The sequence below is a fragment of the Eucyclogobius newberryi genome, unplaced genomic scaffold (genome assembly GCF_026437365.1).
Source record: "Eucyclogobius newberryi isolate DKJ021-1_F unplaced genomic scaffold, fEucNew1.0.hap1 SCAF_1, whole genome shotgun sequence".
Taxonomy (NCBI): Eukaryota; Metazoa; Chordata; class Actinopteri; order Gobiiformes; family Gobiidae; genus Eucyclogobius; species Eucyclogobius newberryi.
The window spans coordinates 16,171,212-16,198,879 of NW_027315723.1; the positions used below are offsets into that span (position 1 = coordinate 16,171,212).

General features: G+C 42.2%; 1 protein-coding gene across 3 annotated transcripts; it reads right to left on the bottom strand.

Annotated features, from left to right (window-relative positions):
- LOC140353765 (fibroblast growth factor 14-like) lies at positions 1–27,106 on the bottom strand. Of its 3 annotated transcripts, none has more exons than XM_072438534.1 (5): positions 26,388–27,106; positions 8,150–8,260; positions 4,193–4,296; positions 1,578–1,776; positions 1–593 (listed from the first exon to the last, which is right to left on the bottom strand). In XM_072438534.1, the coding sequence occupies exons 1-5, from the start codon at positions 26,953–26,955 to the stop codon at positions 448–450; spliced, it is 1,128 nt and encodes a 375-aa protein (XP_072294635.1). In that variant the 5' UTR covers positions 26,956–27,106; the 3' UTR covers positions 1–447. The 3 variants fall into 3 exon arrangements, with proteins under 3 accessions (XP_072294635.1, XP_072294793.1, XP_072294711.1); XM_072438692.1 differs by lacking the exon at positions 26,388–27,106 and adding an exon at positions 19,917–20,027 and having other exon boundaries at positions 8–593; XM_072438610.1 differs by lacking the exon at positions 26,388–27,106 and adding an exon at positions 13,829–14,482 and having other exon boundaries at positions 12–593.
- Positions 27,107–27,668: the final 562 nt, after the last annotated feature.

Here is a 27,668-nt window from a genome sequence, read left to right on the forward strand (position 1 = left end):
AAATAAACCAGGACTAAAGCATAATGGCTGTGCCTTTAAACAAACATCTTAACTGTTTTGATTATTCCATAATTATATCACATTGCTATGCATGTTCTAAATAATTGGTTCTTGAAGCAAAATCCTTGTTGTATTCGATCTAAATTGTTCAACCATTTTGTTTAATTTTTTTTAAATGCACTGTCAGAAACTGTCTTAAAAGTTCATCTCACATTCAAACCAAAATTTCCTTTACTTTACAATCTCTGCTCTCATTGGTTGTAACCTTGTCACCTGTGCTGAGGCTCCAGATCCGCCCAATTACATCCAGGAGGCGGGACTTCTCCTTGGCCCCATCTCAAATCTAGCTTTTGGTCCAATTTTGGTGTCTTTTTGGGGGCTGTGTTGCATGCACTGCCCCTGGTCACCTCTAGGGGGTGCTGTCCTGGCTCCTCAGTACAGGCGCTGTTATGTTGGGTCTTTGCTGGGCTGGCAGACTGGTTTCCCTCCATTCACCAGTGCTGGGCCGGATTTGGTGCTTTTAGATGATGGAGCAGCAGATTTAGGCAGAGTCTCTCCAACGTCGTGTAGCGACGGCTCACGGTACATTGCAACTGAGGAAGAAAAAAGAGAAAATACTTGAACACATTTTGTTTGACTGTCTGTTGTAATGAGTCCAGTAGGTGGTGCACAATCTTCAGTGTGAAATTTAACTTGTATTTTATTAAAACCTCAGCTAAGTTTGTGTGGGAAGTCAAGAGGAACCGACAGGATCTAGTCGAGCTCATCTCCACACAGCCTGAGCTCTGGAGCCGAGTATGAATCTGATATGTGAGTGAGACTTGGTGGTGTTTGGAGGAGCTGATTCCAGGTCACTAATAGGTGGACTCCAGTCCGGATCCGGACCCAGGCGCAGTCCCGCCTGGAACCAAACCGCTGACAAAACTTTAGAATGAACAGCAAAAGTGTTCCCTGTGTTAGAGATGAGTGGCTTTAAGAAACAGTTTCAAATAGTCTGGGAGTTTGAGTCTTTCCTTCGCGTCCCCTCTCTCGCTGACTGATGAGAGAGTTCTCTTAGCAAAAAATGTTCAGCTCTTTAGTGCAACGTGAGGAATATAAAGGTTATTGCGGCAATCAGACAATCACATCTCTGCATTGTTTCATCCAGAGGAAAGTCAGAGTCCAGTGTGTGATGTTCTGATCAGAACAAAAGCAGAATTCTGATCCACATCTCATGTCAGCTTTATGTTCCACCTAAAATTAACTTTTAAAAGAGCAATAACACATTTATTTTAAAAATATCATTAGATTATTTGGCCTTTTAATACTCCTTACGTATAATATAATAATATATATTGTTATATAAAAGTGTCAGAACTCCAGATTCCGGACCTTGGCTTTTTCTCAAACTGGACCTTTATTAGTGACCTCTCGGGTTTGTCTTGCTTAATACAAAATTAACTTTTAGAAGCTACATGTATTTTATTTGTTTCTCACCACTACTACAACTACTATTACTACTACTACACAAAATGTTTGGAGGTTCAATTCCAGGTTTGACGCGGTTTCTACTCAATTTTATTATACTGCTGTTGTACCTTCTATGGGCTTGGGTAGAAAGTGTGCGGCGGCTTTGGTCTTCTTGACGCGGTTCCCCTTCATGGCCTGGCCCTCTTTATTCAGTCCCAAGTACCAAGCCCGTCCCGACTCCTTCTGCCGGTAGAGCATGGAGCTGTAGATCACGTAGTAGTTTTCAAACACAGACTCTTTAAATTTACACTCCGCCGTGAACAGCTCCTGCAGATAGATCACAAAAACAATCACAACATGTAAGATGTAAGGTAGTATTATTGTGCTACATTCATTGTAATTTTTTGGGATCAAGACTCGATGTACTGTAGAAATCTTAAATAAAATGAAGCCTTAAGTGTCATCATTATCGTCATATTCCAAAGCATGTTCGTGAATGTAAGATTTTTTTTACACATTTCATAAACACAAATTTCACTTCTGCATTTGCCCCATCCTTCAGTTCTCTGGATTAAAGCTGTCAGGACCAGTGAAAACAAACCCGACTGGACCCGACTGGACTCGACTGGACCCGACTGGACCCGACTGGACCCGACTGGACCCGACTGGACCCTTCTCCAGATCTCGTCCAGTAAAAGATTAGACTTTCTTTAAATGGGGATAAAGGTTTTCACGGTAATGTTCTCTGCACATCTGTCTGGCCACTGTCATTGCGTCGTCATTACATTGCTGTAGTCGTGGGTAACGGCACTGCTCGTTTCCACGGTGATGCTTCTTTCTCCCGTTGCCAAGGAAAACTGGGCCAAACCTGAGCCGAGTGACAATAACATGAAGGTGTGCAGACGCGCACGCCAAGTGGTAAAGGAATAAAGAGAGTTCAGCATGAAACACAATAGCCAATCAGGAGAGGAATCGAGACTCTCAGCCAATGACAGCATAGCTAGTTACATAGCTACTTACATACCAAAGGTGTTGGGTTTTAGTAAGTATTCATGTGATAGAGAGTCCTTTAGATCTGGAAAAGGGTCTATACTCCTGCCCAGACTGAACTCACTTTTCTGGGGCCGGGTCCAGGACTGAACCAGGAGCTCTCTCTCTCCTGAACTCACTGATGCCAGATCTGCTGTGTCTCCTCCTCGTTCTCAAACACATGTCAAAGCAGAACTATCAGTGAGGGTTAAATAATACGTCTCTCTTGTTGTCTTGTTGTTTGGAGTCTGATTGCTTAGCCTCCCTCTCTCTCCTCGGTCTCTTTTTTTTCAATTTTGATTTCACAGGGACTATGTACAGGAGCATTGATAAAAGAAAACATTGAAGAGGTGCTCTGTACCAGACTATAGATAATTGTCCATCTGCAGTGCTTCCCCCCGTCTCTCTCTCTCTCTCTCTCTCTCTCTCTCTCTTGTTGTTTGGAGCCTGTCTGATTGTTTAGTCGTCCCCGGGGTAATTACGGCTGTGATAATGAACAGTGTGGAATGAAAACACTCCCACTCTAAACACAGGCTCCGACAAATCAACTACAATCCCCCATATCCCTGTGTGTCAGATGCCCTCCCATCCTCCTTCACTCTGTGGACTGGATTAAAAGTAGATATTGGAGTAGATATTCTCTGTCTATCTTGCTAAATCATTTGTTTCTCGGAGGAAAAGAGGAAATCCCTGTTTAATCATTGACTCATCTGTGAATCCTTCATGAATAAGAGGGAGAAGGGAGAGTGGGTCTGTATCTGAAGATGTTTACCTGGAGATTTGGATCAGAAAATGTCAACAAATAAGCATTTGTAAATAAGTGCAAGATCTGGAATAAATCTGGACTAAATCAGGATTAAACTGGGACTAGAACTTGACTGAACCAGAGACTGAACAAATAAATCAGGGTCTAATCCACGACCAAATCAGTATTCAATCAGGACTAAACCAAACAGTCAACAAGGGATAAGATTCACACAGAGTTGGGGCTAGACCAAGGACTAAACCAAGACCAGAACAGATACTTAGATCTTCTACTGAAAGTGTTTTTCAGACTACCTATAAGTGATCTGTTCTTCTGTATCTACCTCTGTATCTACCTGCGTTGCACCAATGAAATTTCCCCATGTGGGACAATAAAGGAATATCTTATCTTATCTTATCTTACTTACCAGGACTAAACCCGGCTTTCACAGGGGACTGAACCAGGGACTAAACTAGTGTCTAAAGTAGCAATAAACCTGAAGTAAAACATAATTGAACAGTTTTTCCAGACATTTCTAGCACTTTCTGCTTCACTGGAAACCTCATCTGTCCGACAGGTGAAACAAGTTCAATTTTCCGTCACACATATTTTCAGGACTAAACTTTCCCGACAGCAGAAAAATAAAATAAAAATGATAAATGTTTCCATCTGGGACCAAACCTGAGACCGCTCAACTGCAGCATTGATTCTTTTCATGCCTTTTATTTTGAAGGTGTCATATGGGATAGGGATTTTATATTGGATTGTCTGGGCTCTTATTTTGAAGACTGACAGGAGTTTGCAAAGGTGACCTCAAATATCCCAATAACTACTACTACTATTACTATTACTATTGCTATTGGCTACTATAATGTATCCAATTAAAGAAGAGATTTGTTTTGTAGTTTTACGTTGAAGGTTGTCATATTTTGAAGGCTAGAGCTGTAGATTTATTGTGAAAGAACTCACAGAGGTGTACAGATGCCCTTCCCCATTCATGGCGATGTAGAGTCCGGTTTTACTCGACTGAATGGCCACGATTCTCAATCCGACTGGGATCAGGTTAAACAGAGCTGAATGAAGAACAAAAAAATATTGTTATTATTTTAAAATTGACCAAAACATTGAGACCAGCTGGAGTTATTTCAGACATGGAATGTGGTGTGGAGCAGGAGACCATGTTCCTGATGATGATCTAGTTTATTTTTAGGACTGTTTCTGATGAATTAGTTATTGATTAGAAATAATGAATCGTTAGAAGAAAAGCGTCAAATCTTAAATGTAACAACAATATAGCCCTGAATAAGTGCATGTTTCAACTCATTTGCAGTTTGTATTAGTATTACATTTTTACTTTTTGGAATCAGTGTTGTAAACCATACAAGTCATCAACATGAGGATTTTGGAGGCTTTTTGGTATTCCTAAGCGTTGTTTAAAATGTTAATACCGGACCACCAGCTGATGGTATTGAAGCAGCGGAAACTCCAGCGAGCTTCTCTGACATCCCCGAGGACTGCAGGCTAAGATCACACGGGGGATGCAGGACACTTGCCACTTTCACACAGTTTGTAAACTGTCCCACCAGAGAGGGAAGAACAATAGACCTGTTATAGCTTTTATTTATTCTGTTTGTAACAAAATTCATTTCACTTTGGGGATGAATAAAAGTAATTTTGATTACACCTTAGTTAGGACTAAACCAGGGCTAAACCAAGACTAACTCAGGACTAGGGATGTCACGATTATTATATGAATCCATAATCGTATTTATTCAGGTCACAATATAATCATAAGAACCAACAAATAATAGTCTTGACAATTTTATAAGAAACATTAAGTATTTTTAGTTCAATTCAGAGTCCAATAAATAGACCTAAATGTAAATAACTTTTTTATCTGGCTGTTTTTGTCTTTAAGAAAGTAAAATTTCATAAAACTAGTCACAAACTTGAGGAACAGTAAAATGTTAGACAATGGAAATTAAAGAAAATTAAAGATATAACTGTGTTTTTAGGCTCAATAATCATGAATAATTGTTAAATCGTGTTGTTTTTCCTCACAAAAGTTATCGTGTGACATCCCTACTCAGGACTAAACCTAAATCAAGAATAAACCACAGCTAAATCAATAATAATAATAATAATAATAATAATAATAATAATAATAATAATAATAAATATTTTATTTATATAGCGCTTTTCAGTGACCCAAAGACGCTTCAAGACCTAGGACTAAACTAGGTCTGTAACAGGACTAAGCCAGGGCTAGGTATATCTAATTTTTCATTGCTCATGTCAAAGTTTTAATACTATTATTCGGGTTTACAACTGTTAGTACTTCAACTAGTTACTTCCTCAAATGACTACTTCCACCAGTATTTTTAACACTATAGCACAAGACACAACAGCAGTATCCACAGGCCAGTTGAAATTGAACCACCAGCCTTTAAATTCTCGCAACATAATAACAACTGAGTTTACTTTGGTTCAGCACTATGGAGAGTTCACATTAACATACCCAGGCTTTAGTGCATTTTCCTGGTTTCTTGAGGTTTTCAAGTTATTCAAGTATACTTTTCCGAACTACATTCCCTGTTAAACTGAACTGTGGTCGAAGAGTTAGTTTTAATTATAAAATACATAAATTAAACCGTTAAAGGTCGTAGCGATCTGTTTTTTTGGTTTGACATTTGGATCCTTCACTAGAATAAACGCATCATTACCACCAGAGCAGGGACGGACTTTGCTCCTGTGGACCAGAGGCGGGACACATGTTGCCTGAATGATGTCTCTCTGTATTCTTTTATACAGAATGATATATCAGTTTGGTCACCACTTCTTCCATTGCACCACAAGCCACACTCAGACAGAACCGTGCAATAAGATTTGTTCATTTTACTGACGCATGTGAAATGGAGGAGCTCATTGGTTCCCAGAGTTTAGAGCTTTGCTTATTGATTCTGCAGAAATCCGCAGTGTTTTTCAGTCCCCTGTGGTTGATATTTTTTTCTCCTTGTAAGCAGACATTCAGGTATTTGTTTTGAAAAAGACGGACCATGTGTGTCTCCGATTGGCCAGGAGACATGCACACTACACGTATGTGTATGAAAGTCCTTAATTCAATTCTCAATTCAGACTTTTATTATTAAGTAATGATAATGAACATAGGCGATGGCGCTTGTGGTCAGACTCACTCTTCGCTCTCTGCTGTGGTGAAGTCGTGCCCACTGTGCGGCACCTTGTGATAATTGCCTGTCCTGTTTATCTATTTGTAGACCAGTTTTAATTTTCCCCTGAAACTAATCTTCATTGTTCCGCTAACAGCCTTGCAATGGGCTGTAGAAATCCTATTGTTAGTTGGCTGCAGTTCCCCAATCACTGATGTATACTTCATTAGCATCAGAATGCCCGGGCTGATACCACCCCATGACTTCAAAAAGCTGCTGTATATTTTGGGTAAGTTGAACCTTATAACTTCCATTTCTGTTTGAAGATGGATTATCTTTTGTTACAAAAATGGCCTCCTTGTCTCTTCCAAACCCTCTCTTCTCCTGCTTAGAATATTCACTTCACTGCCTTTAAAAACGTGGTTTGTGAAGATGCATGGTGCTCTGTAATCCTGAATGTCCATGCCTTCTGTGTTGATACAGCCTCTTGTGAAGTGTTCAGTCTCACCTACGAAACGCTCTTTCCTCACTGCATTGGATAAAATACACTACAGTTTTTGAATTAAAGTGTTGCCTGGTTTAAAATGAACAAAGATTTTGTACTGTCTAAAAATACTTTGTAGTTTTTCAGACAGTCCAGTCACATAGGGGATCAAGTCTCCATTCTTTCTTGGTTCTATTTCCATTTTGTTTGGTTTTTTGGCCCTTTTTACTTGGTTAGAGCACAAGCAGCATAACCACAGGCTGAGAGAGCTTTCCCAACATGATTTTCCTCCTTTCTCTTGCCCTCTGAGCTGGTGGGCACTTCCTGGGCTCTGTGTTGTAGTATCATGATCACCCCCAGCTTGTGTTGTAATGGCTGGTTAGAGTCAAAGAGCAGGTACTGATCCGTTTTGGGTGTTGAATTCAATGATCGGGGGTGTTTTATACTGTCTGTAAACTAGCAGTGAGTTTTAGAACAGTGTCCAGAGGACCACCTTTTAAAACAATTGTACATTGGTGGTAGTTAGTTGTATAAGATACTATAGACCATAGCACACTTTCTTTTCTTCATGTGTGCATAAACTTGTGCAAGATTACCTCATGAGATATTGTGACACAAGATCTTATTTCAGCTCTACACTGATCTGGATGGACTAAGATAGTATGTTGGTTAGTTAGTTAGTTATTTAGTTACTTGCTGGGGTTGCGCTGCACTGTTTACATGAGTGGGGAAAAAAGAACCACATACAATTTTGAGTATTCATTATTCTGTAACTTATTTGTGTTAGTTATGCCCATGAAGGTTGTTTTATTATGAACACAACTCCAGCGCATTAGTTTTGAAGTTTATTAGTTACGATTCTGGCCATTCACAGAATGCACCAGCCCACGCCCTCAGTTTACTTTCTCCACCTCTTGTTTAGAATTCCACGCCCTGCGTCGACTGCAAGGTGTGACGAAATGAGCTCTGCTGCGCCCATGTTAATGCTACCTCCGGGGGCAAAATACGGCCCAGTATGTTAGTTACAAGAAAGTACAGGGCAGGTGGCCTACAGGGGGCAGCAGAGAGAGCGGGTGTAGTTAGTGTTGCCAGATCTGGTTTGCAATGAGCACTTGTTTTAACTGTAATTTGAAGGTGTGATACAAGTTTGCATCGTTACACAGTTAGTTCCTGACATAGGTTAGTAAATTGTATGTTAGTTAGTTAGTTAGTTAGTTAGTTAGTATGTTAGTATGTTAGTATGTTAGTATGTTAGTATGTTAGTTAGTTACTGACTTGCGTTGGTGCTGTCGTCTTTGGTTCCGTCCAGTGTTCCGTCCTGTGCCATCTGCAGATAGAAACCCTGTCTACAGAAGAGCCGCGTCACGATTCCCTTCAGCTGTGGTTCTGTGAAGGAGTAAACAAAGAAATAAACAACAAAATTAACAACAAAATGACAACAAAACTACAGATTTCTTTTTTAACTTCTTATTTTTCCAGCATTCCCCTTGTCCTTCTCTCTCGTCTGGTCCCTTTCTCTATTCACCTCACTCCACCATTTTCTCCTGAACCCCAGAGACCAAGACTAAACCCAGACCAAACCAGGGCTGAACTAGGATTAAACCAAGTCTAAACCCACCAGAAACCAGGCCTGAACTAGGACTGGGGGAATCCCTTTTGTTAGGAGCCTTGGCAGAACACAGAGGCAAAGAGACAGAAGAATGAGGCGGGCGTGACCCAATTTAGAGGCTCAATGTGGAGAGAGAAGGAGCTGGTTTAGTCCTGCTTTAGACTTGGTTCAGGCCTGATTTAGTCCCTAGTTTAATTTCTGGTTTTGTCCTGATTTAGTCTTTATTTAGTCCTTATTAAGGATGCATTCATGGTTGTCCTGGTCCTGTTCAGGTCCTGCTTTATTCCTGGGCTGGTCAATGTTTAGTTCTGTGATTGATTGATCTCAGTTTAGCCCCAATTTTGATGTGGTGTGTGTGCAAGTGTGAACGCACCCTTAATCCCTAATTTAACCCTGGTTCAATTGTTGTTCAGTCTTTGTCTTCTTCCTGGTTTAGTCCCTGGTTTACTCCTCATTCAATCCTTGTTTAGTCCCTGTCTTGTCCTAGTTTTCTGTCTCCATCTTAAATCAATAGAGCAGACAAATTCTTAACAGATTGCTGCAAACCTTTTGAAAATCCACCCAAGATGTCTTCATAAATGTCACTTATAAAAAATATACATCATTTGAAATAACCATTTTGTGTTAGTTGGGCTGGCATTTCCCTTCAATACATTCCAAAGTGTTATCTCCTGCTCAAATTCAAAGCGAGGGACTCCACCTCCTCCTGTCTGATGAAAAACGAAATGTTTCAGAAAATAAATAAACAGTAATCTTTGGTGTTTCCAAAGATGTCCGCCTTTCTCACGGTCCTCGGCCTCCTCCCCTTCCTCTCTCTGTGTGTGAACTGTCAGCGCTGTCAGGTTTTGCATTTTTCTCCTCTTTTCCCCATCCCTCTTTTCCTCTCTCCCTCTCCATCTTGTCTGTCCTGAAGGTGATGTCGTTCTGTCTGTTACCAGGGAGATTCCCGGTCCCTTTGATCCTCTACCCCATCGTCATGGAAACAACAACCGACTCCAGCTCGATCAGCAAACAAAGGGTATTTCCCCGTCTCCCTCCCTCACCCACACTCACTACAGTAAAGATACTCACGCACTGGACCAGACCTAGTTTAGACCTGGTTTGAAACTCCTTTTTGACCCTGTCTTGGACCTGGTTTAGTCCTGGTTTAGTCCTGGTTTAGTGGTTCATCATTAAACGTGGTGTGTAGGGCTAAAAAGATGAATCGACTAATTTTGAAAAAGTCAAAAATAATCCGCAACATTTGATCATTTTGTCGGTAATGAGCTTCAGTGAACAAGATGTCGTCTGAAACTTTACAGTGACAAATACTGATTCTGCTGAAGTTCAAATCAAATCAATATTTCTGCATTTGTGGTTCACTGCGGATTTTGAAAGAGGGTATTCCCCGTGTCCCCCTCTCTCTCTCTCTCTCTCTCTCTCTCTCTCTTCACAGTAAAGAAACGCATACACCAGAATATAAAATAGGGGAGCAGCATGAGAGGTTTACAAGCAGCTGTATGGCTTTTCCTGTGTCAGATGCTCTCTCTCTTTCTCCCTTTCCCTTTCTCTTTCTCACACACTCTCTCTTTCTTCTCTCGTTCACACATGTTCATTTACATGAATACTATAATAAAACTCAGAAACAGATGCTATTTCCGCTCATTAATTTCAACAAAAGACCAAAAAAGATGTCTGTATGTATGAACTGGATCAACTGATTAAACCAGGACTAAACAATTAACGTTGTCTATAAACGATGGTTATGTCAGCACTAAACCAAGATTAAAACAGCACAAAACAGGACTAAAACCACACGAAACTCAGACTGAAACAGGCTGAGACAAAACCAGGTCTTATCTGCGAGTAACCAATCCTATAGTACCGGTATTTGGATTAAACCATGTTAATGGGAATAAACCAGGTCTAAATCAGATCAAACCAAGTTTAAACTAGGACTAAACCAGGACTAAACCAGGGCTAAGGCAGGGCTTACTTAGAATGAACCAGGACTTAACAAGATCTAAACGAGGACTAAAACCAGGTATAAATCAAGACTACCCAACGACTAAAGCATGTTCAGACCAGGTATCCACCAGGTTAAAACAGGTCTAAAGCGAACTAAACCATAGACTAAACCAGGACAACACCAGGACTCCTCACAACACCTAACTGTGTGAGGTAAGAGAAATCCTCCCACACCAAGAGAATGAAGATAAACATTTATTTGTCCGTTAACATTCTGGAAACTGAAACAGAGAAAAACAGCATTACCAACATTCCTATAATGACTTCCATCACACAACTTCTCAAAGCTCTATTGTTGACTCCTCATAAATCTGCCACAAGCTGCCTTGGGGTCTTTAATGTGGCTGCCATTATTATCCAGCGGTCTTGCATCTTTTGGTCCAAGCAACAATTCTTAACACATGGATTGGGCTTCTGAGCAAGACTTGGGTGATATAAGGGGAATATTTTATAATACTACATGAAGAGCTGGCAGAGCATAAACTCACAGTGTAATCTACCCAAAAAAAAGAATATATAATGTTACTTCTGCACTTTTTTTTTAAATTTTACCAGCAGAAAGAAGCAACGTTCACAGCAATTAAACAAATGGAGAACTGTCCCAGAGTAGGGAGCGCTCTATGAATATGAACAAAATCCCACTAAAATAACACCTCAAACACCTAGATAATATTAACTTATAAACCCCAAAAGGATAACACTACAAACAAATTCCAGTCCCGTGTCACTCATCGTGTCAGTGAACACCTGGCCATCTTTTGATCCTTCTGAACAACTTTTAGGCCTCTCGTCCAACTTATTTAGAGAATGCCCCCCTTTTTCATTGATGCAACATAAATGATATTCAGAGAGATTAAAAGTACATAGAAAACCTGATCATAAGACTTTTTGGGCGTTCTGGCTTTCAAGGTTATAACCTTGAAAGCCAGAACAGCTTAGCACTTTCAATCTCTCTCTGTGCGTTACGATTGATCAAAACTGATCTGATCTGATGTTTTTTGCATTTCTTTGATCCCATGCCCATGCCTCCTTGTACCACCACATTCAACAACATGTCCTTGTTTTTCTACTGTTTGTCTCTTTTTCCCCTAAACTAAAAACTCAAAATCAGACAATCCTGTAGCAGGTAAAATTGTCCACAGTTTGTTCAGTTAATTTTGTTATTGTGGTCGTCTAAAGTTGTCTGCCATTTTAAAAAAGGGGAAATTTGCATTTCTGCTTAGCCTTCTTTTTCTCCAGGTGCACAGCTGCAGAGTCTGTGGGAGACTTGGATCTTTCACTAACAGGGTTTTGGGCCAAACTCCACAGAAAACATCTGTCTCTGAGACTCTAAGACTAAAGCAGGAGTGAACTCGGACTAACCCAGGACCAAACCAGGTCTAAACTCTCTTCTTTCTTTGATAATGTTTATCAATATTTCTCCTCTAAAATGATTTATTCGTTCTCCAGCTGATCTTTTGAGACCTTTTGAGTCTTTTGAGATCTTTTCAAAGGTTTGTCTCTTTCTCTCACAGCTGTGTTTCTCCTCCTCCAATGTTCATTTTATTCAAACCTGTAATTTAAGGATCATTACGGCGGATCAGAAGCAGGGGAGATTCAAACCACAAAAGTAAGTCACAAATGTTCAAACTATTAGAACTAAGACAATCCACAAAGGTACAATGCTTACAAGTTCTGACCTTATAAAAAATAATACAGTTCCTTGTCTTAAAGTGATTGTGAGCTGCTTGTGCCCTTGCCATGTTTGCTCTTTTATGAATCTACAGACTGACGGACAGCGACAATATTAAATGTATATTAAAGATATTTCAGAATCGTCCTGAGGATTCACTGTTTACATTCTTCACATTTGTGTCTGAGAGAAAAAGAAAAGTGTCCAGACTTTTGAAATATGTCCATGATTCAACATTCAAGGCTAAACAATGCACTAAACCTTCCGTATTCTCCTTTTCTCTCAGTAACCCGGTTCAAATGTGAGTGTTATGCAGTGAAGCTTTAACCCTGTGCTAATGCAGTCTCCTCCTCAAGAACTAAACAGGACCAAACCAGGACTAAAACACAACTAAACTGAATTAGGACTAAACCAGGACAAAAATGGAACATGGCCTGAATATGAATAGAACATTTCAAATTTCAATTGATTTGTCTGATCAAAACAACATGGGTGGTACTGCCCAAACATTATATATTTAATCAACATTTGATTTCAGTTTAAATCAATGCTTTGATTTTCACAAAAAATGCCTGACTAATGAGCCGTAATTCAAACTAAAGCTGTTTCTAAACCAAATGGCTGGTCTCTTTGTGAATCTGATGTCATTTTGGCCTCTGGTGTCTGGTTGAGTCATTTTACAAGTGGTACAGCTCTGTACAAAGGAAAATCTGATTTCAAATCTCAACTAGAATGTTTTGGGAAACAAATATCACAGACTTTTGACTTAATAGAGTTTTGGGTCGGAATGCATCCTGATTCATTCAAGGATGGTTGATTAAACTGAAAATAAGTGAGATACAGCTTACAGCTTTGTCTCTTTCTCGTGCACCTAATCGTCTATTTTATCAAATAAATGGTGCTCAAAATTAAATAAATGCAGAAAAATATAAGCAATACATTGTAGTTTTAAGCTTACGGCTTTAGAACACATTTAGGCATATAAATGACTATTTATAGATGACTAAGAAATAAAAGTGGTAATATTAAGCTGCATGTATTTATTCATTAAATCGTGTATTTAACATTTGTGGAAATTCTTCCACATTCCGCTTCTACCAGTTAAAATTCATTTGAAATGGTGCCGCCACATTCCGCTCCGGACCCTGCTGAACCGGACCACTGCTGTGTGTGTGTGTGTGTGTGTGCGTGTGTATGTGTGTGTATGTGTGTGCGTGTATGTGCGTGTGTGTGTGTGTGCGTGTGTATGTGTGTGCGTGTATGTGTGTATGTGTGTGCGTGTATGTGCGTGTGTGTGTGTGTGCGTGTGTATGTGTGTGTGTGCGTGTGTATGTGTGTGTGTGCATGTGTGTGTGCGTGTGTGTGCGTGTGTATGTGTGTGTGTGCATGTGTGTGTGCGTGTATGTGCGTGTGTGTGCGCGTGTTGTGTGTGTGCGTGTATGTGCGTGTGTGTGTATGTGCGCGCGTGTATGTGCGTGTGTGTGTGCGTGTGTGCGTGTATGTGTGTGTGCACGTGTGCGTGCGTGTGTGTGTGCGTGGTGAGGCGGCTGTCTGCGGTGTAACATGTGCGTAAAAGTGTCCGCGCAGTTTCCTCACATGCGTGTGTATGTGCACCGCGCGCGCGTCACCGCTCCCCGCTCCGCCCCGCTCCCCCTGTCCCCCGCACCTTGTCTCCGTAGCCGCCGCTTCTTGAGGCCGAAGATTCGGACTTTGGAGAATATGTCGACCAGGTTGTTGTTACACAGCCCCTGCTTTTTCCCGGGGCTCTTCCGTCTCCGGTGCGGGGTGGGTCGGTGGGCATGTTGCTCGCGCGCCTGCCGCTTCTGCCGAATCAAACCGCTGGCGATCGCCGCTGCCATGTCTCTGACGCTCGCGTCCTGGTCTCCTCAAAACTCCTCGACTCTTCTCCGCCCGTCTCCCCGCCACAAACGCACTCCTCCCCGCCTCACCGCTCCTGTCGCCGCTCCTGTCTGCGCCGCTCACGCGTGTCCGAGAGAAAACGACCCCATTGTGAAAACCCCGTCGTTATGGGGCCATGATCCGGAGCTGTGCGTGCACCTGTCCGTCACATCTCACCGGACTGTGCTGCCATTACGGCCGCCTTTGCGCGCACACACCGCCCGGAGCTGCTTTTGTCCGCGCCTTCTTCTCTCCTCTCACAAATCCCTGTCTGAGATGGAGAAGCACTGCGCGTCCTGCCAAATGTGCCGTCTGTGCCGCCTCCCTCTCCAGCTGCGTAAAGTGGCGCGACTTGTGCGCGGCTCGAGCTAGAAAGGGGCGGATTGTCGCTCCCACCTTGCGCCCCTCGTCTGCGCGCGTGTCTGTCAGGTTTGAGCCGCGTCTGTGTCATCGGTGGTGACTGAGGCGCGCAGACACAACAGCGGCGCGTTCAGACAGGTGTTTCCCAAACGGGGGTCGGGGCACCGGGCACATGTCCTCCCTCTCACTGGACCCTTCTTCAGACCTGAGCCAGTATCAAATTCTTTGAATAAGAAAGTGATAAATAATCTTTGATCAATTGGTGGGTCATGTGAGAAAAGGTGTAGAACTACAGTCTTCTTTCTGCTCGTGGTCTATTGCTGCTTTACAGTCCCTGATTAAACCCAAACCTGTAATTTGTGAGTCTGTTTTTCCTGGTTTGGATTGTCAGTCAGGGATTTCAACCAATAAAACATTTAACTGAATCTCAAAGCTCTTTTATTTGTCAAATTTAATCTTCCTACATGATCCAGGCTTTAAACTTGGTTTCCATTTTATTTCTACCTAAAACTCCTCCTGGAATCCCCTTTGTCCATCAATAATAGACTTCTGTGGCATTATGAAAAATTAAATATGTTTGAATAAGTAAAAGGTGTATTAATTCCTGAGTTTTCCATGTTTTTGTTGCTAAAAGCCCCCGAGGGGCAGGTGAGGCACAAATGAAATAATAATGGGAGAATCCAGGCCATGCTATCGAGGATGATTCAGCACCATGGACAGCACACAGACCAGGAAACGGGACACTGTTCTAGACTTATGAGACGTTTTGAAACATTTCAGTGTATTTGTTATGAGTAATTAACTTTGAGAATTGTATCTTTGTCAAAGGGCAGCCCTGGCAGAGTCCAACACGCACTGGGAACAGGTCTGACTAACTGCCGGCAATGCGGACACAGCTCCTCCTGCTCTGCAGTGATAGGATCGCTGTATTTGACTGTTGTGGAGCTGAGGAGCTGAGTCGAAAGACAAAGCTCTCAATTTACCGGTCAATCTATGTTCCTACCCTCACCTATGGTCATGAGCTTTGGGTGATGACCAAAAGGACAAGATCACGGATGCAAGCGGTCGAAATAAGTTCTCTCCGCGGGGTGGCTGGGCGCTCCCTTAGAGATAGGGTGAGGAGCTCAGTCACACGGAAGGATGTTCCGGATGCCTCCTGGGCGCCTCCCTAGGAAGGTGTTTCATGTCCCAAAGGGAACAAGCCCCTGGGAGGACCCAGGACATGGGAGGGACTCGTGTCTCTCGGCTGGCCTGGGAACGCCATGGGAACCCCCTGCTTAGACTGCTGCCCCCGCGACCTGGCCCCAAATAAGCGGAAGAAGATGGATGGGTGGAATTGTATCTCTTTTATTAAGTTAGAACCTAAAAACCTCTGTCTATGAATATCAATAAAATGTTTGCATAATAATATTCATAATTGTCTGTACATGTACTTTAAAGGTGCACTATGTAACCTTTCTGGTTGGGTTGCTTGCCACTTGCTTGTCTCCATTGCTTTCCCCAGAATGTTCCACAGTATGGCATTATACTTATCTAGCATTTATTTAGGTAAAGGTGTTTTTAGGTCACAGCTCCACAGATTTGACGGTAACGTGATCCTGTGTTTTCATGGAGATACAAAAGTTTTAAATGAGGGATTACGCAGACTTAAATTGTGTAGTTTATTATTTCTCCAATTCCAAGAGTTTTGCTTGTACCACCTCAGCTTCTGAAAATACCTGCAGCATCTAGTACTACTACTGACAGTTACTACAGTACACACAAACAGCCACTACAAACAAAAAACAAACAAAAGGAGGCAGTAGTTTCAAATTGTGCAACTTTAACCATTGCTCTGTTGGCTGTGAGTTAATGATGGTGTTGGTAAAAGGCCATGGGCTTAGACTAGACACAGTCACAAGGGAATAGACCTTACCGGGGAGGCTGAGGTGTGTGGTCCCTCTAGGTTTATTGCCATTCTGTTCACTGACAAACCCCTTTCTGATTCTGATCGTTGGAACACATTCTACCCTACTTAAACAGAAGGACCACCCCGGTCTGCCAGTCCAGAGGTACTTTCCCCAGATCGCTGCGCGATATTGCTGAGAAGTGTCAGTCAAGGGTCCCAAAATATTCAGAGACTCACCATCAAGTGGTGATTGGCTGACAGCTCAGCCCCTGTCCAAGACATGTGGCTATAATTATATTAAAAATGACACATATTCATGTGCAATTACTGTCGTGATCACATGCAATGGTATTTATTTATTATTTATTTTAAATCTTTATTATTTTTCCCCTCCATCCCTTGTTGGGAAATGGGAGGTTTTGTCTATAGGAGTTTTTGTTCATAAGAGATCTTCTATTGAGAGTGTTTTTTAAACTTCCTATAAGTTATCTGTTCTTTTCCTCTGTATCTACCTCTGTATCTACCTGCATTGCATCAATTAATATTTCCCCATGTGGGACAATAAAGGATCACAGCCTCAGTGATGGACTCTTCACAAGAACGGTCACAATTTTATGGATTTCCTGAAAGTATCTATTTGTGACGGCCAAAAAAGAAAAACAAGTCCAAACCAGAGTCTAAAAGAAGATAAAGCAAGGACTTAACTGGGTCTAAATAAGAACTAAACGAGTATTAACTGGGTCCCAAACCAGGAATTACAACAAGGACTAAACCTTAACTACTCAAGTGAATGATATAATAAAATGAATGTTCTCTCTTTAGATTTATTTAGAAGGTGGTAAAAGCCTGCTCTCATTTACCAGATGTTTCCAGAGGCTCAAGATCGGCAGCTGTTCTGCTCACGGCCTGCAGCGCCCTCTACAGGACTCACAAGGGGGGAAAAGCCACCTGTTCAAGCCATGGCTGTCAAGTAAATAAAATTAGCTCAACAATTTGCTTTTCTGGTGAGGGTTTACCACCTTCTTGTCTCCATGGAGATGGTATTACTTTTCCTGGTTTCATTGCATGTTTTACTTATGATTTGATATTTGCCAAAAAATATAGAAAAATATTGAAATGGTGAAAAGTCCTGAAAATGGCGCCTATATTGACAGGAAGCTGAAAAAGTAATTATAGATATATTATCCATAAACCAGGTCAACAAATTAGTTTGAAGGCGTTTGAAGTGCATGTTTATAAGGGTTCAATAAGGAGAGAACTGCCGCTGATATCCTGGACATTTCCCATCTGCACTTCTGAAGTTGCCCTGATGATGGCGTTGTCTGTCCGCTAAGAGAGCTTTGCACTGACTTTAGATGATTAATTCACAAAAGAGAGAGGAGAGACTTGGGGAAGCCGTTTAAAATGAACCAAGGATGAGTCATGTTGGCCTCCTACGCAAAACACAGCAGACATCACACACAGAAAAGTGTGGAGGGAGGAGAGAGAAAGCTGAAAATAGGGTGAAAGAGGGAGGGAAGGGAGGGAAGGATGAAAGAGGTAAAAGAAAGAGGTAAATTGAGGAGAAAAGAGGATAGAAAATGCATGAGAGAGGAGAGGGCGGAAACAAGATTAGAAGACATGTAGAAAGAGGACTTAAGAGACTGAGGAAGGAGAGAGAGAAGAAAGAAATAGGAGAAGAGGAAAAGGAGGGAGAGAGTAGAGTGTGGGAGAAGGGGAGAAGGAGAGAAAGGGAGGGAGGGGAGATGGATGAGACAGAAGAGAGAAAGAGAAAGAAGGAATGAACTGGGAAAGTCCTGTGTTTCTATGGAGACAGATTTTGGTGACGCACAAACGAGAACGAGACATATTCACTTGCTGCATTCAGATGAGGTCCAAAAACAGACCCTCTGTACAACAAAAACATACACAATACGACAAATGCTGCAAATACCACAAATATTACACATACTAAAAATACTGAAAAATTACAAAATAATGATATTATATATAGCTATAATATTCAATTCAAATGGACCCTGATCAATCCTGGTTCAGACCTGCCTTTGTCCAGGTTTAGTCATATTAGTCCGGTTTCACCCTAGTTTAATTGTGCTAAGCACAAGTGTGAGATCACAGCTGTGTCCACAGAGAGACACAAGTACAAGAGCAGGCTATAGACTCCTTCTGATAAAACAAAGCTTTGGGGCGAGGTCACATCTGTCAGAATGTTAATGCACAGTGGCTATCTTTTTTATTTAACCTTCATCCTCAGGACTTAACATTGTGACAAACACTTTCACAACCTGAATAAAGTCAGATTCATTGGGATTAATTAATCATAAAACACATGATTCAATTAATAATGTTTTCTGTGCCAATCCCCTAAACACAGTCACATCAACTTTATTCATAACGTAACAATATGTAACTTTCTGGAGGTGGCACATCACCTGCATGATCACATGGAATTAGAAAGTTAAAACCATACTACGGAACATTCTCCATTTTATCCCATACTGTGGAATATTATAGCCAAAGGAATGACATTTCCATGGCAACAAGCAAGAGGAGGCTCCTGCAGGTCAGATTTGTGGAGAAGCTCCCTCACTGTAAGGATACATGTTTTAGTGAGATTTTGTGAGATTTTAGGACAAACTGTTGTGTAACTTGTCTGACAGAATTATCACAAAAGTCAATCATGGTCTTGGTCTGCAAACAGGAAGTGGAGCAGGGAAATCACCTTTTCAGAAGCTGTTAACACTCTAAATAGAGGTGTTATTGCTTATATATGACATATATTTTACTACAGGTATTTTCATTGCTCAAAAATACCTACGTAAAACGTACATTCTCACTGTAAGCTGGGTCGCCTCGTCACAGATCTTTCCTGTAACTTGGCGTAGAGGCATCACCGGCTTGATAGATCCATGGACTATTGGATTAAATGACATCGCCATAGAAACAAGCAGGTGGCGACTAGACGGCTTAGGGCACCTTCATTGTTTCAATCATTTTTTTAAGAAGTGTTCTGAAATAATTTACAGATGCTAACTTTTCACACCACCACCCAAGCAAACGTTTGGCTTTCCGAGTACCAACAGATCTTTGGGACCTGGTTTAGCTCTAGTTTAAGTCTATAAGTGACAAAAGCTTTATGTTGACAATATTAAAAAGATGAAGATTGGAGTTTTTTTGCACCACTTCTTCAAATAGAATACAATTTTTCTTATTTTTGTGTTTAAAATACCAGATTTTGAGCATTGTTTAATTCCAAATTATAATTCAGATATTATACCCAGACAGCACTATTACTTTTTTTTTTTTACTTGAGTAATTATTTTTGCAGTAATAGTTACTCTTACTTTGCTCCAGCTACTCTACACCCTCCGCTGTTGTTACGCAGACTTCTCTTCAGTTCTAGTCTTAATTTATAATCAATTTTATCCATATTTTTCCCCACCTCTGGTTTCGTCTTCTGCAGCAATGGTGTAGTCCTACTTGTGACCAGCTTTAGCCCTAGTTTAGAACTGGTATAGTCCTGTTATAGATCTGGTTTATATCTGGTGGGACACGGAAAGCTAAAGGGTAAAGGTATTTTAACGGTATTACATTATTTTAGTCTTACCGGCCGGTAGTTTCCCCAGAGCAACTCTCAGTCTCTTCTCTGCCATGTTCACAATCAAATCAAAATCCATAATACTACTTCTACAATTATTACTATTACTACTGCTACTGCTACTACTACAACAACTACTGGAGTTACTTCTACTCTTCCTGCTAATGCTATTTCAAAATCCCGCTGCTGTCCCTGATTTGTCTGAAAACCGGACTCTGAGCAGGTCTAAAACTTGGTCCACTTGTAGACCCTGTTCTGGCCCTATCTTGGGACGGGTGTTACGAAGACCGGTTCTGATCTTGCCGACGTCGAGCGTCTGTGAGTCATGTCTGAGAGTGAAGTGTGTTTCTGAAGGGCTGAGGGTCTGACACTCAGTGGGGATTGAACCATCACCCTCCAAAGTGACAGCAGATTAGATAGGAGAGAGTCACTAGATGCCCTCCCATCCTCCAGTATCCCTGTGTGTCAGATGCCCTTCATCTATGTCATCATCAATGTGCAAACGTCCATCCAAATCCACAAGAAACAAACATTTATAGCAAAATAAAGGCATTGCCATTTATTTTTATGTGAATTAGACAAGTATTAGTCCTTGTTTATAGTATGGCTGCTGGGTAACAGTGATGGGACGGATAAAAAATAACTTTTAGTCACAGAAAACTGAATGTATTTGTAACATCTGAATAATTAGAATGCTTACTCACTAAATACTCACTTGAGGTCGCATTTTATTATAGTGTAAAACTGCTTTATGTTTGTTGTGCATTTACCAACATTGATTACACAAGGAAAACATGTAAACACTCTCACAACAAAAGCAGTGTTTTCTATTTTTCTCTCTAACACTGAGCAGTTTGAAGCCTAAATTACAGGATCAATTACAACAACATATTCTATGCATTTTGTATTTGCAAAATGTATTTACGTGTATTTAGTTACTTCCCAACACTGCCATAAGTAACAGTTGAGGAATTACCTCTGTGTTGTCACATCTGCTGCCCATGTCTAACCAGGAAGGGAAGGAGAAATGATACACTTCACCAACATTGTGAAACTTGAGATAACTAGGTAAGATTTGTGTTAAATCTGAAAAATAATCATGTTTATTACGTTTTAGTGAAATGAGTCTAACCTGTCATGTGCACTTCAAACATAGACAGGGAGTATTTAAGGAGCTGTGAGTGATCCCAGTGTTGAGTGTGGTGTGTCCCAAGGCTCTTGAACGCCTCACAGCTTCAAAGCCTCAGACACAACAGCAGATAAAAGCTCCACACAGAGAGGACTTCAGGTCAAACATATTTTAGTGCTGACAATTGCGATTAATTGCATTTTCTTAATCAAAAAAGTCATGTAATAAATTATTTAAAAGCTTAACTACAATCTGTAGTTAAGACATGATATGTGTGGTCACAGGTTTCAGGTAAATGTGCGTGAACAAACAAGGAGATAGTGGGTTCAACATGTTGATGTGTGTTTCTGATTTTGTGCTTTTGTTTTGCGCACAAACGTGTAGGCTATTAAACCATTTTATAGCACAGCGCCAGAACAAACTGTGCTGGCCCCATCAGTGACTGAGATGAGTAACAGGTCAGCACTGGGCTGAGAGAGAGAAGAGGGCGAGAGACAGATTGACACATGATTCACACATGTAAAGCTGTTATCGGGGCACCAACAGGACCGGTGTCTGCGGTGACACTGGGACAAAGGGGCGCTTCCCACTTCAAAGGTTTCCTCTTTGCACATGCCCATTTCATTTGAGTGAAACAAACCTGCTCCTTTATCAGCTGTGCACAAGAGGCAAGTTCCAAGAGCGCAGAATGACACGAGGAGCGCCCTGCCCCTTTGTGTAGCTCCCATACAGTCAGACATCAATGACAGCAAGAACAATTTAGAGTCCAAAGAGATGATCTCCATCCATCCTCCTCCGCTTATCCGGAGCCGGGTCGCGGGTGCAGCAGTCTAAGCAGGGACTTCCAGATTTTCTTCTCCCCAGACACTTCCTCCAACTCCTCTGGGGGGATCCCGAGGCGTTCCCAGGCCAGTCGAGAGACATAGTCCCTCCAGCGTGTCCAGGTCTTCAATGGGACCTGTTCCCAGTGGGACATGCCCAAAGGAGGCATTTGGAACAGATGCCTGAGCCATCTCAGCTGGCTCAAGGTGGAAGAGCAGCGGCTCTCCTCCGAGCTCCTCCCGTGTGACTGAGCTCCTCACCCTATCTCTAAGGGAGCGCCCAGCCACACGGCGGAGGAAACTCATTTTGACCGCTTGCATCCGCGATCTTGTCCTTTGGGTCATTACCCAAAGCTCATGACCATAGGTGAGGGTAGGAACATAGATTGACCGGTAAATCGAGAGCTTTGCCTTTCGACTCAGCTCCTTCTTTACCACAACGATCCGATGCAGCGACTGCATCACTGCAGACGCTGCACCGATCCTCCTGTCAATCTCACGCTCCATCCTTCCCTCACTCGTGAACAAGACCCCAAGAAACCCACCTGGAGAGAGCAAGCCACCTTTTTTCGGTTGAGAACCATGGCCTTGGATTTGGAGGTGCTGATTCTCATCCCAGCTGCTTCACACTCGGCTGTAAACTGCCCCAGTGCATGCTGCAGGTCCGTTTGAAAAAAAAAATCTGCTTCATATCCCCCTATACACTTTTCAATTGTATGAAGAGCCACATAAAACGTCCAGATGTCCTCATTAAAGTTTTTTCCCCCAAATTAATAAACATATAAAATAACAGAGTATGAGAACAAGACACGAGAGAAAAGACATAAACCAAAATATGTAGACATAAGACAAAAACAGAACAAAAAAAGAGAAATCATGATATAGAACCCCCAAAAAACATCCTATTTAGTCCACAGTCTGTCGAATTTCCTTTTCAAATTAAGTCAGAAATGAATCCTTTCCATTTTACGAATGTCCATTATAATGTCGGTCCAGTCCTTGATTGATTGTCGGTGCATTTTGTGTTATATATTTTTTGTGAGGGCTTTTTTTGGTGCAGCCAGGAAGAGGCTCCAGAGAGAGCTGCTGGTTGTGTCCATGGCAGGAGTTCTGAGTTAAGACGACGCAACATTAGTCAGTATATCTTTTTAGAACATAATTGTATAGATATATATTTCATATATAAATCAATGCACTAGTGTTACATCACATGGATTATAAAAGCACATGCATTCCAAAAGAAGAACACATCCTAAATTAAAGGCTGTGACAATTTAAAGGCATTTATGAGCAGGAAACAGCTGGCAATAGCCACATTATTAAGTACATCTTTTTAGAACCAGAATCAGATCAGAATCAGAAAAGGTTTATTGCCATTGTCAGTGACCAAAATTCACAGGCTTGGAACTTGCTTTGGTGATTCAGTGTAACATACAATGAAAAATAATGACCAAAAATATATCAAATAAGGCTTGCATTAAAAAACGATTTCAATTTACTAATACGATAGAAATAGACTTAGTATGTACACAATACTGTACGACAAGCAGGTCGGATCACAGCCGACCCTTCTCACCCTGGCCCCTCTCCCCTCAGGCAGGAGGCCACTCCCCTCAGGCAGGAGGCCTCAGGCAGGAGGCCACTCCCCTCAGGCAGGAGGCTACGGTCCATCCGGACCAGAACCTCCCGCCACAAGAACAGTTTCTTTCCCTCTGCCGTTGGACTCATGAACACTTCCTAAACACTGACACTTTAACTAAGTTAATCAATCATTCACTGCACTGTTCACTTTCTGCACTAAAGCTGCAAATTTAACTGTAAATGTTGTGTACATAGTAAGCCTATTTTTATTTTCTATCCTATAGCAGATTTAAATATTTTTTCTTTAACACATGCCCTTTTTGATTTTTATATAGGTTGTTTTATCATTGTTCATTGTTTTATGTTGCACCGAATCACCAAAGCAAGTTTCTATGTTGTGAATTCTGTTCATTGACAATTCAGAATTTTTCAGTTAGGTTTACAGTTAAATTTACAGAGATCCTGGGATGAATATATTAAGGTTACTTAAATAGTCGAAGTATTATATAGGCTTATAGGAAAGCCAATTTTCTATTATTAATTGCATGAGATAACGCATTAACTTTGACAGCCCTGTATTTATACTCAAATTGCATGGTAGCGTTGAGGCTAGGCCATAAAGCATATTGCACTTCCAGTTTCCTGAATGTCTCCTCACTCTCTACTCCATATTTTGCTGTCCTGTTCAAATCAACTTTCAGGTAAAACATGCTTTAGCGACTGAATCACAGTTTTAGATGTACACAAGAAAAGTGTTGTATGTTAAATTCATTGATAAGAATTTAGTTTTGAATGTTAAAAGCTTCAAAAATGTCTTGCAGAGACTCATAGCCATAGTACATGTTTAGTCCTGATATCTTTTTGATGGTCTAGTGCTTGGTCCTGATGTGTAGTTCCATTTTAATCCTGGTTAAGTCCTGATTTGGTCTAGTTTTAGTCCAGGTTTAGTCCTTAAAATAACAGTCTCAAAACAGGACTAAACACAACTGTTGACACATACACATACTTATCCACCACATTCACAGCCCCCAACATTCTTTAATGCAACAGTCGTTCTTCCTTTCTACGTTTTCAATGTTAGAGTCCATACTTTAGTCCACTAATCCAGAATGTATTTCTTGGAAGACGAGTTTGCTCATGACTGTGTCTGTTCCCCAGCAGACTGTTTTCTTCATACCTCCGCCATCCAGTCTGGGGTCCCCTCTGCTCCTCAACAGCCCTCACATGCTTGCACTTACACACACATGCATTATTTACACACGTGGGGCTAAAATAACCTGAACTAGCACCAGAGCTGGAAGAGTGTCTGTGAATTAAACATAAAGTTTCTAATGGAGAAAGGAGGCGTGGGAGAAGAGAACATGTCACGAGAGAGAGAAGAGAGAACGGGAGTGGAAAGGAATGGAGGGAGTTCATTCACAACATATATGTTCTGTGTGACATTTTGACCCTTTTGAACAAAAGCTCTTTAGCAGATGTTCAGGCTGACTAGGACTTAACCAGAACTAAACCCAGGACTAAACCAGGACTTAAAGTAACCTGGGGTCTCATTTAAAAAAACTTTACATAAAATTACAAGTCCAACTACAATTGTACCTAAGGACAAAGCATAAAATCCCACACTTCCTGATTTAAGTGAGAATCTTTCTGCTTTGGCCTCAGATTTCCTTTTGGCTCGTCAATGAAAGCCCACACACATAAAGCTTCACGTTTTGGAAATGGACGACAAGTTTACAAGTTAAGTAAAGTAAAGTATTTTTATACTTCACAGTATTGAACGTACTGACACTTTATAAATGAGGCCCCAGATCATTTATATCAGTTATTATTCTGATATATTTATTCAACCACATCACAATATCTAGGCATTTGACCGCTTTGCCCATGCGTTGTGTGAGTGATTGGTGATTGTGGTTGGGGGGGTTGTAAGGCAGACTGGCAGCCACAATTTTGCAGTCTGCCCTGGGTCAAGTTTGGTAGAGAAAATCTTATCACCAACAAGTATGAAGTGTCCAAACGATGGCACTATGGACGGGAAAAATAAAGGCACCATCAAAATTGTGGATTAAATTCAAAATTATATTAAATGCAATCAGATCACAGCGCTGACCATGGTGCTGAAATAAATTGGGACTAAACCAGCTGCGAACCAGGGCTGAACAGGGAGAAGAACTAAACCAGGACTAAAACCAGGAGAACTATGTTTAGGATAAACTAGGACTAAATCAGAGGTAAATAAGAACTAAACTGTAACCAGAAACTATACCAGGTCTAAACCAAGTAAAACAAAAAACAGATATAACCAGGGATAATGCAGGGTTAAGCCAGGAGTAAATCAGAATAAACCAGGACAGCCAGAACTAAGACTAGAAAACCAGAAAAAGACTAAACGAGGACTAAACCAAACCAGAAACAAACCAGGTCCAAACCATAATTCTTCTTCATCTTTTATTAAACTGTATTAAACTCGATTCGATAGGGAAGTGATTAAACCTGCTGCACGCGGACCCGCCCCTCTGGCGCGTAAACACTCAAAAACAGGACAAACTTTTCCACTGAGTCCAACAGAACCAGGTCAGACCAAACCGTGCCGTCAATGTACACAGCACGTGACCTACATCTGCGCCTGCGGCCAATCACAGCAGGAACTGTCCACGCGACTCCACAACAGCAATGATGTGCACGGAATCTCAATGACACGCGTGTTGGTGGTAGAACGTGAATTTGCTTTAAGTCCCGGTTCAGACCCGGTAGATCTGCACCATAGACCCACTTTTAGACATGATCCCACCAAACCCAGCCCAAGTCGAAGTGCAAAGTCTCCGCAGTAAACCACACCGTGCCGCAGACAGTTTGAACTTCCTCTGTCTGCACAACACCAATGCGGACCCGGAGCCGCGCGGCAAACGCGTCAACAGCAGTGCAACACGCACACGCGTCAGAACTCACCGGTTGGGTCCTTGTTTTTCTTGAGGCTCTTGCCACAAAGACACTGCAGCATATGCGATCCTTTACTGAAGATGTTGTTCCAAATAAACCGCATGGATTTGGCCGACACTGTGGAGGAGGAGGACGAGGCGGCGGATGCAGCAGAGGCGGTGGTGCGATGCTGCACTTTCAGAACCAGCCACCGCATGAAGCCCGGTCCTGCGTGCCGCTCACATGCCAGCAGCGCCCGCAGCAGAGGCGGCCAGTGGCAGGGCTTGGACCGCGCGTTCAGTGCGTAGATCTGCACCATAGACCAGAGCAGCAGGAGGAATTCCGCCTCGCCGCGCACCTTGACGCGTTGCTCCAGCCCCAGGAGCACCGACGCTTCTGCCGCGTGCCTGCTGTGCCTCCCCGCGGTGTCGCCCTCCTCGTGTCTCTGCCGCGCCGTGGAAAGCCCTCGCGCGCTTTTCCTCTTCTTCAAATGGCGTCGTCTGCCGCGCGGCGCGTCTTCGGACAGACATGCGGCGGCACTAGCGTGCAGTCGACTGTACGCGGCAGCTGTGGGCTTCTTTCCAAAAAAACATTGCATATTAGAGACTCGTGTTTCGGCAGCGGTCGGCGCGCCCGTCCGTCCGTCAGCGGCAGCGCGGTGGCATGTGTCCGCACCGCAGTGCGAGAGTGATCTGCGCTGGTATGTGCGCTTCCAATCACTGCGGGGAATCTCTGCGCGCGCTCTTCACAAACTCTGATGAATATTTGATCCACGCGCGCGCTGCGTCAGACTCGCGCGGAACCACCACTGACGCAGGGGATGTCTCTCCTCTCGCCCACTCTTTCACTCCGGAGCACCGGGAGGCGCGAGGAGTCCGCACAGTCTCACCTCGTGTGCAGGAGATTCCCTTTAATAACAAGTGTCTGGACTCACTAAACTGTCTTTCCTGGTGATGTCAGAAGATTGACCATAAAATAAACAAAACGCTGAATATTGATGTGTCAAAATAACGCGAATCATATCGAAATTAAAAGTTCAGATACAGTCCAGTTTTTATAAGTGTACTTCTCTGAAGTCCAGAGAGACGGAGTGTGTCTGATGCGCTCGTGCATCTTGACGCAGTGACGCGTGGAAACCTGTTTTTTACGCATTTTCCCACGTGCGTCTCGCGGGCTCAGTGCGTGGGCCCAACAAGCGCTGCAGTAGCAGGTGAAATTCCAACAACTTCCTGCAATAAATATTGAACCTGTTGCTTCATGGTCTAGACCTGCTTTAGTTCAGCTTTAGGCCTGGTTTAGTCTTGCTTTAGG

Excerpts from the sequence above, each read along its gene's own strand:
- LOC140353765 (XM_072438534.1), bottom strand. The coding sequence starts at position 26,955 with ATGCAATGTTTTTTTGGAAAGAAGCCCACAGCTGCCGCGTACAGTCGA. Across the intron at positions 4,297-8,149 it reads AGACGACAGCACCAACGCAA|CTCTGTTTAACCTGATCCCA; the intron begins GTCAGTAACTAA and ends TTCTTCATTCAG. Across the intron at positions 594-1,577 it reads TCTACCCAAGCCCATAGAAG|TTGCAATGTACCGTGAGCCG; the intron begins GTACAACAGCAG and ends TTTCTTCCTCAG.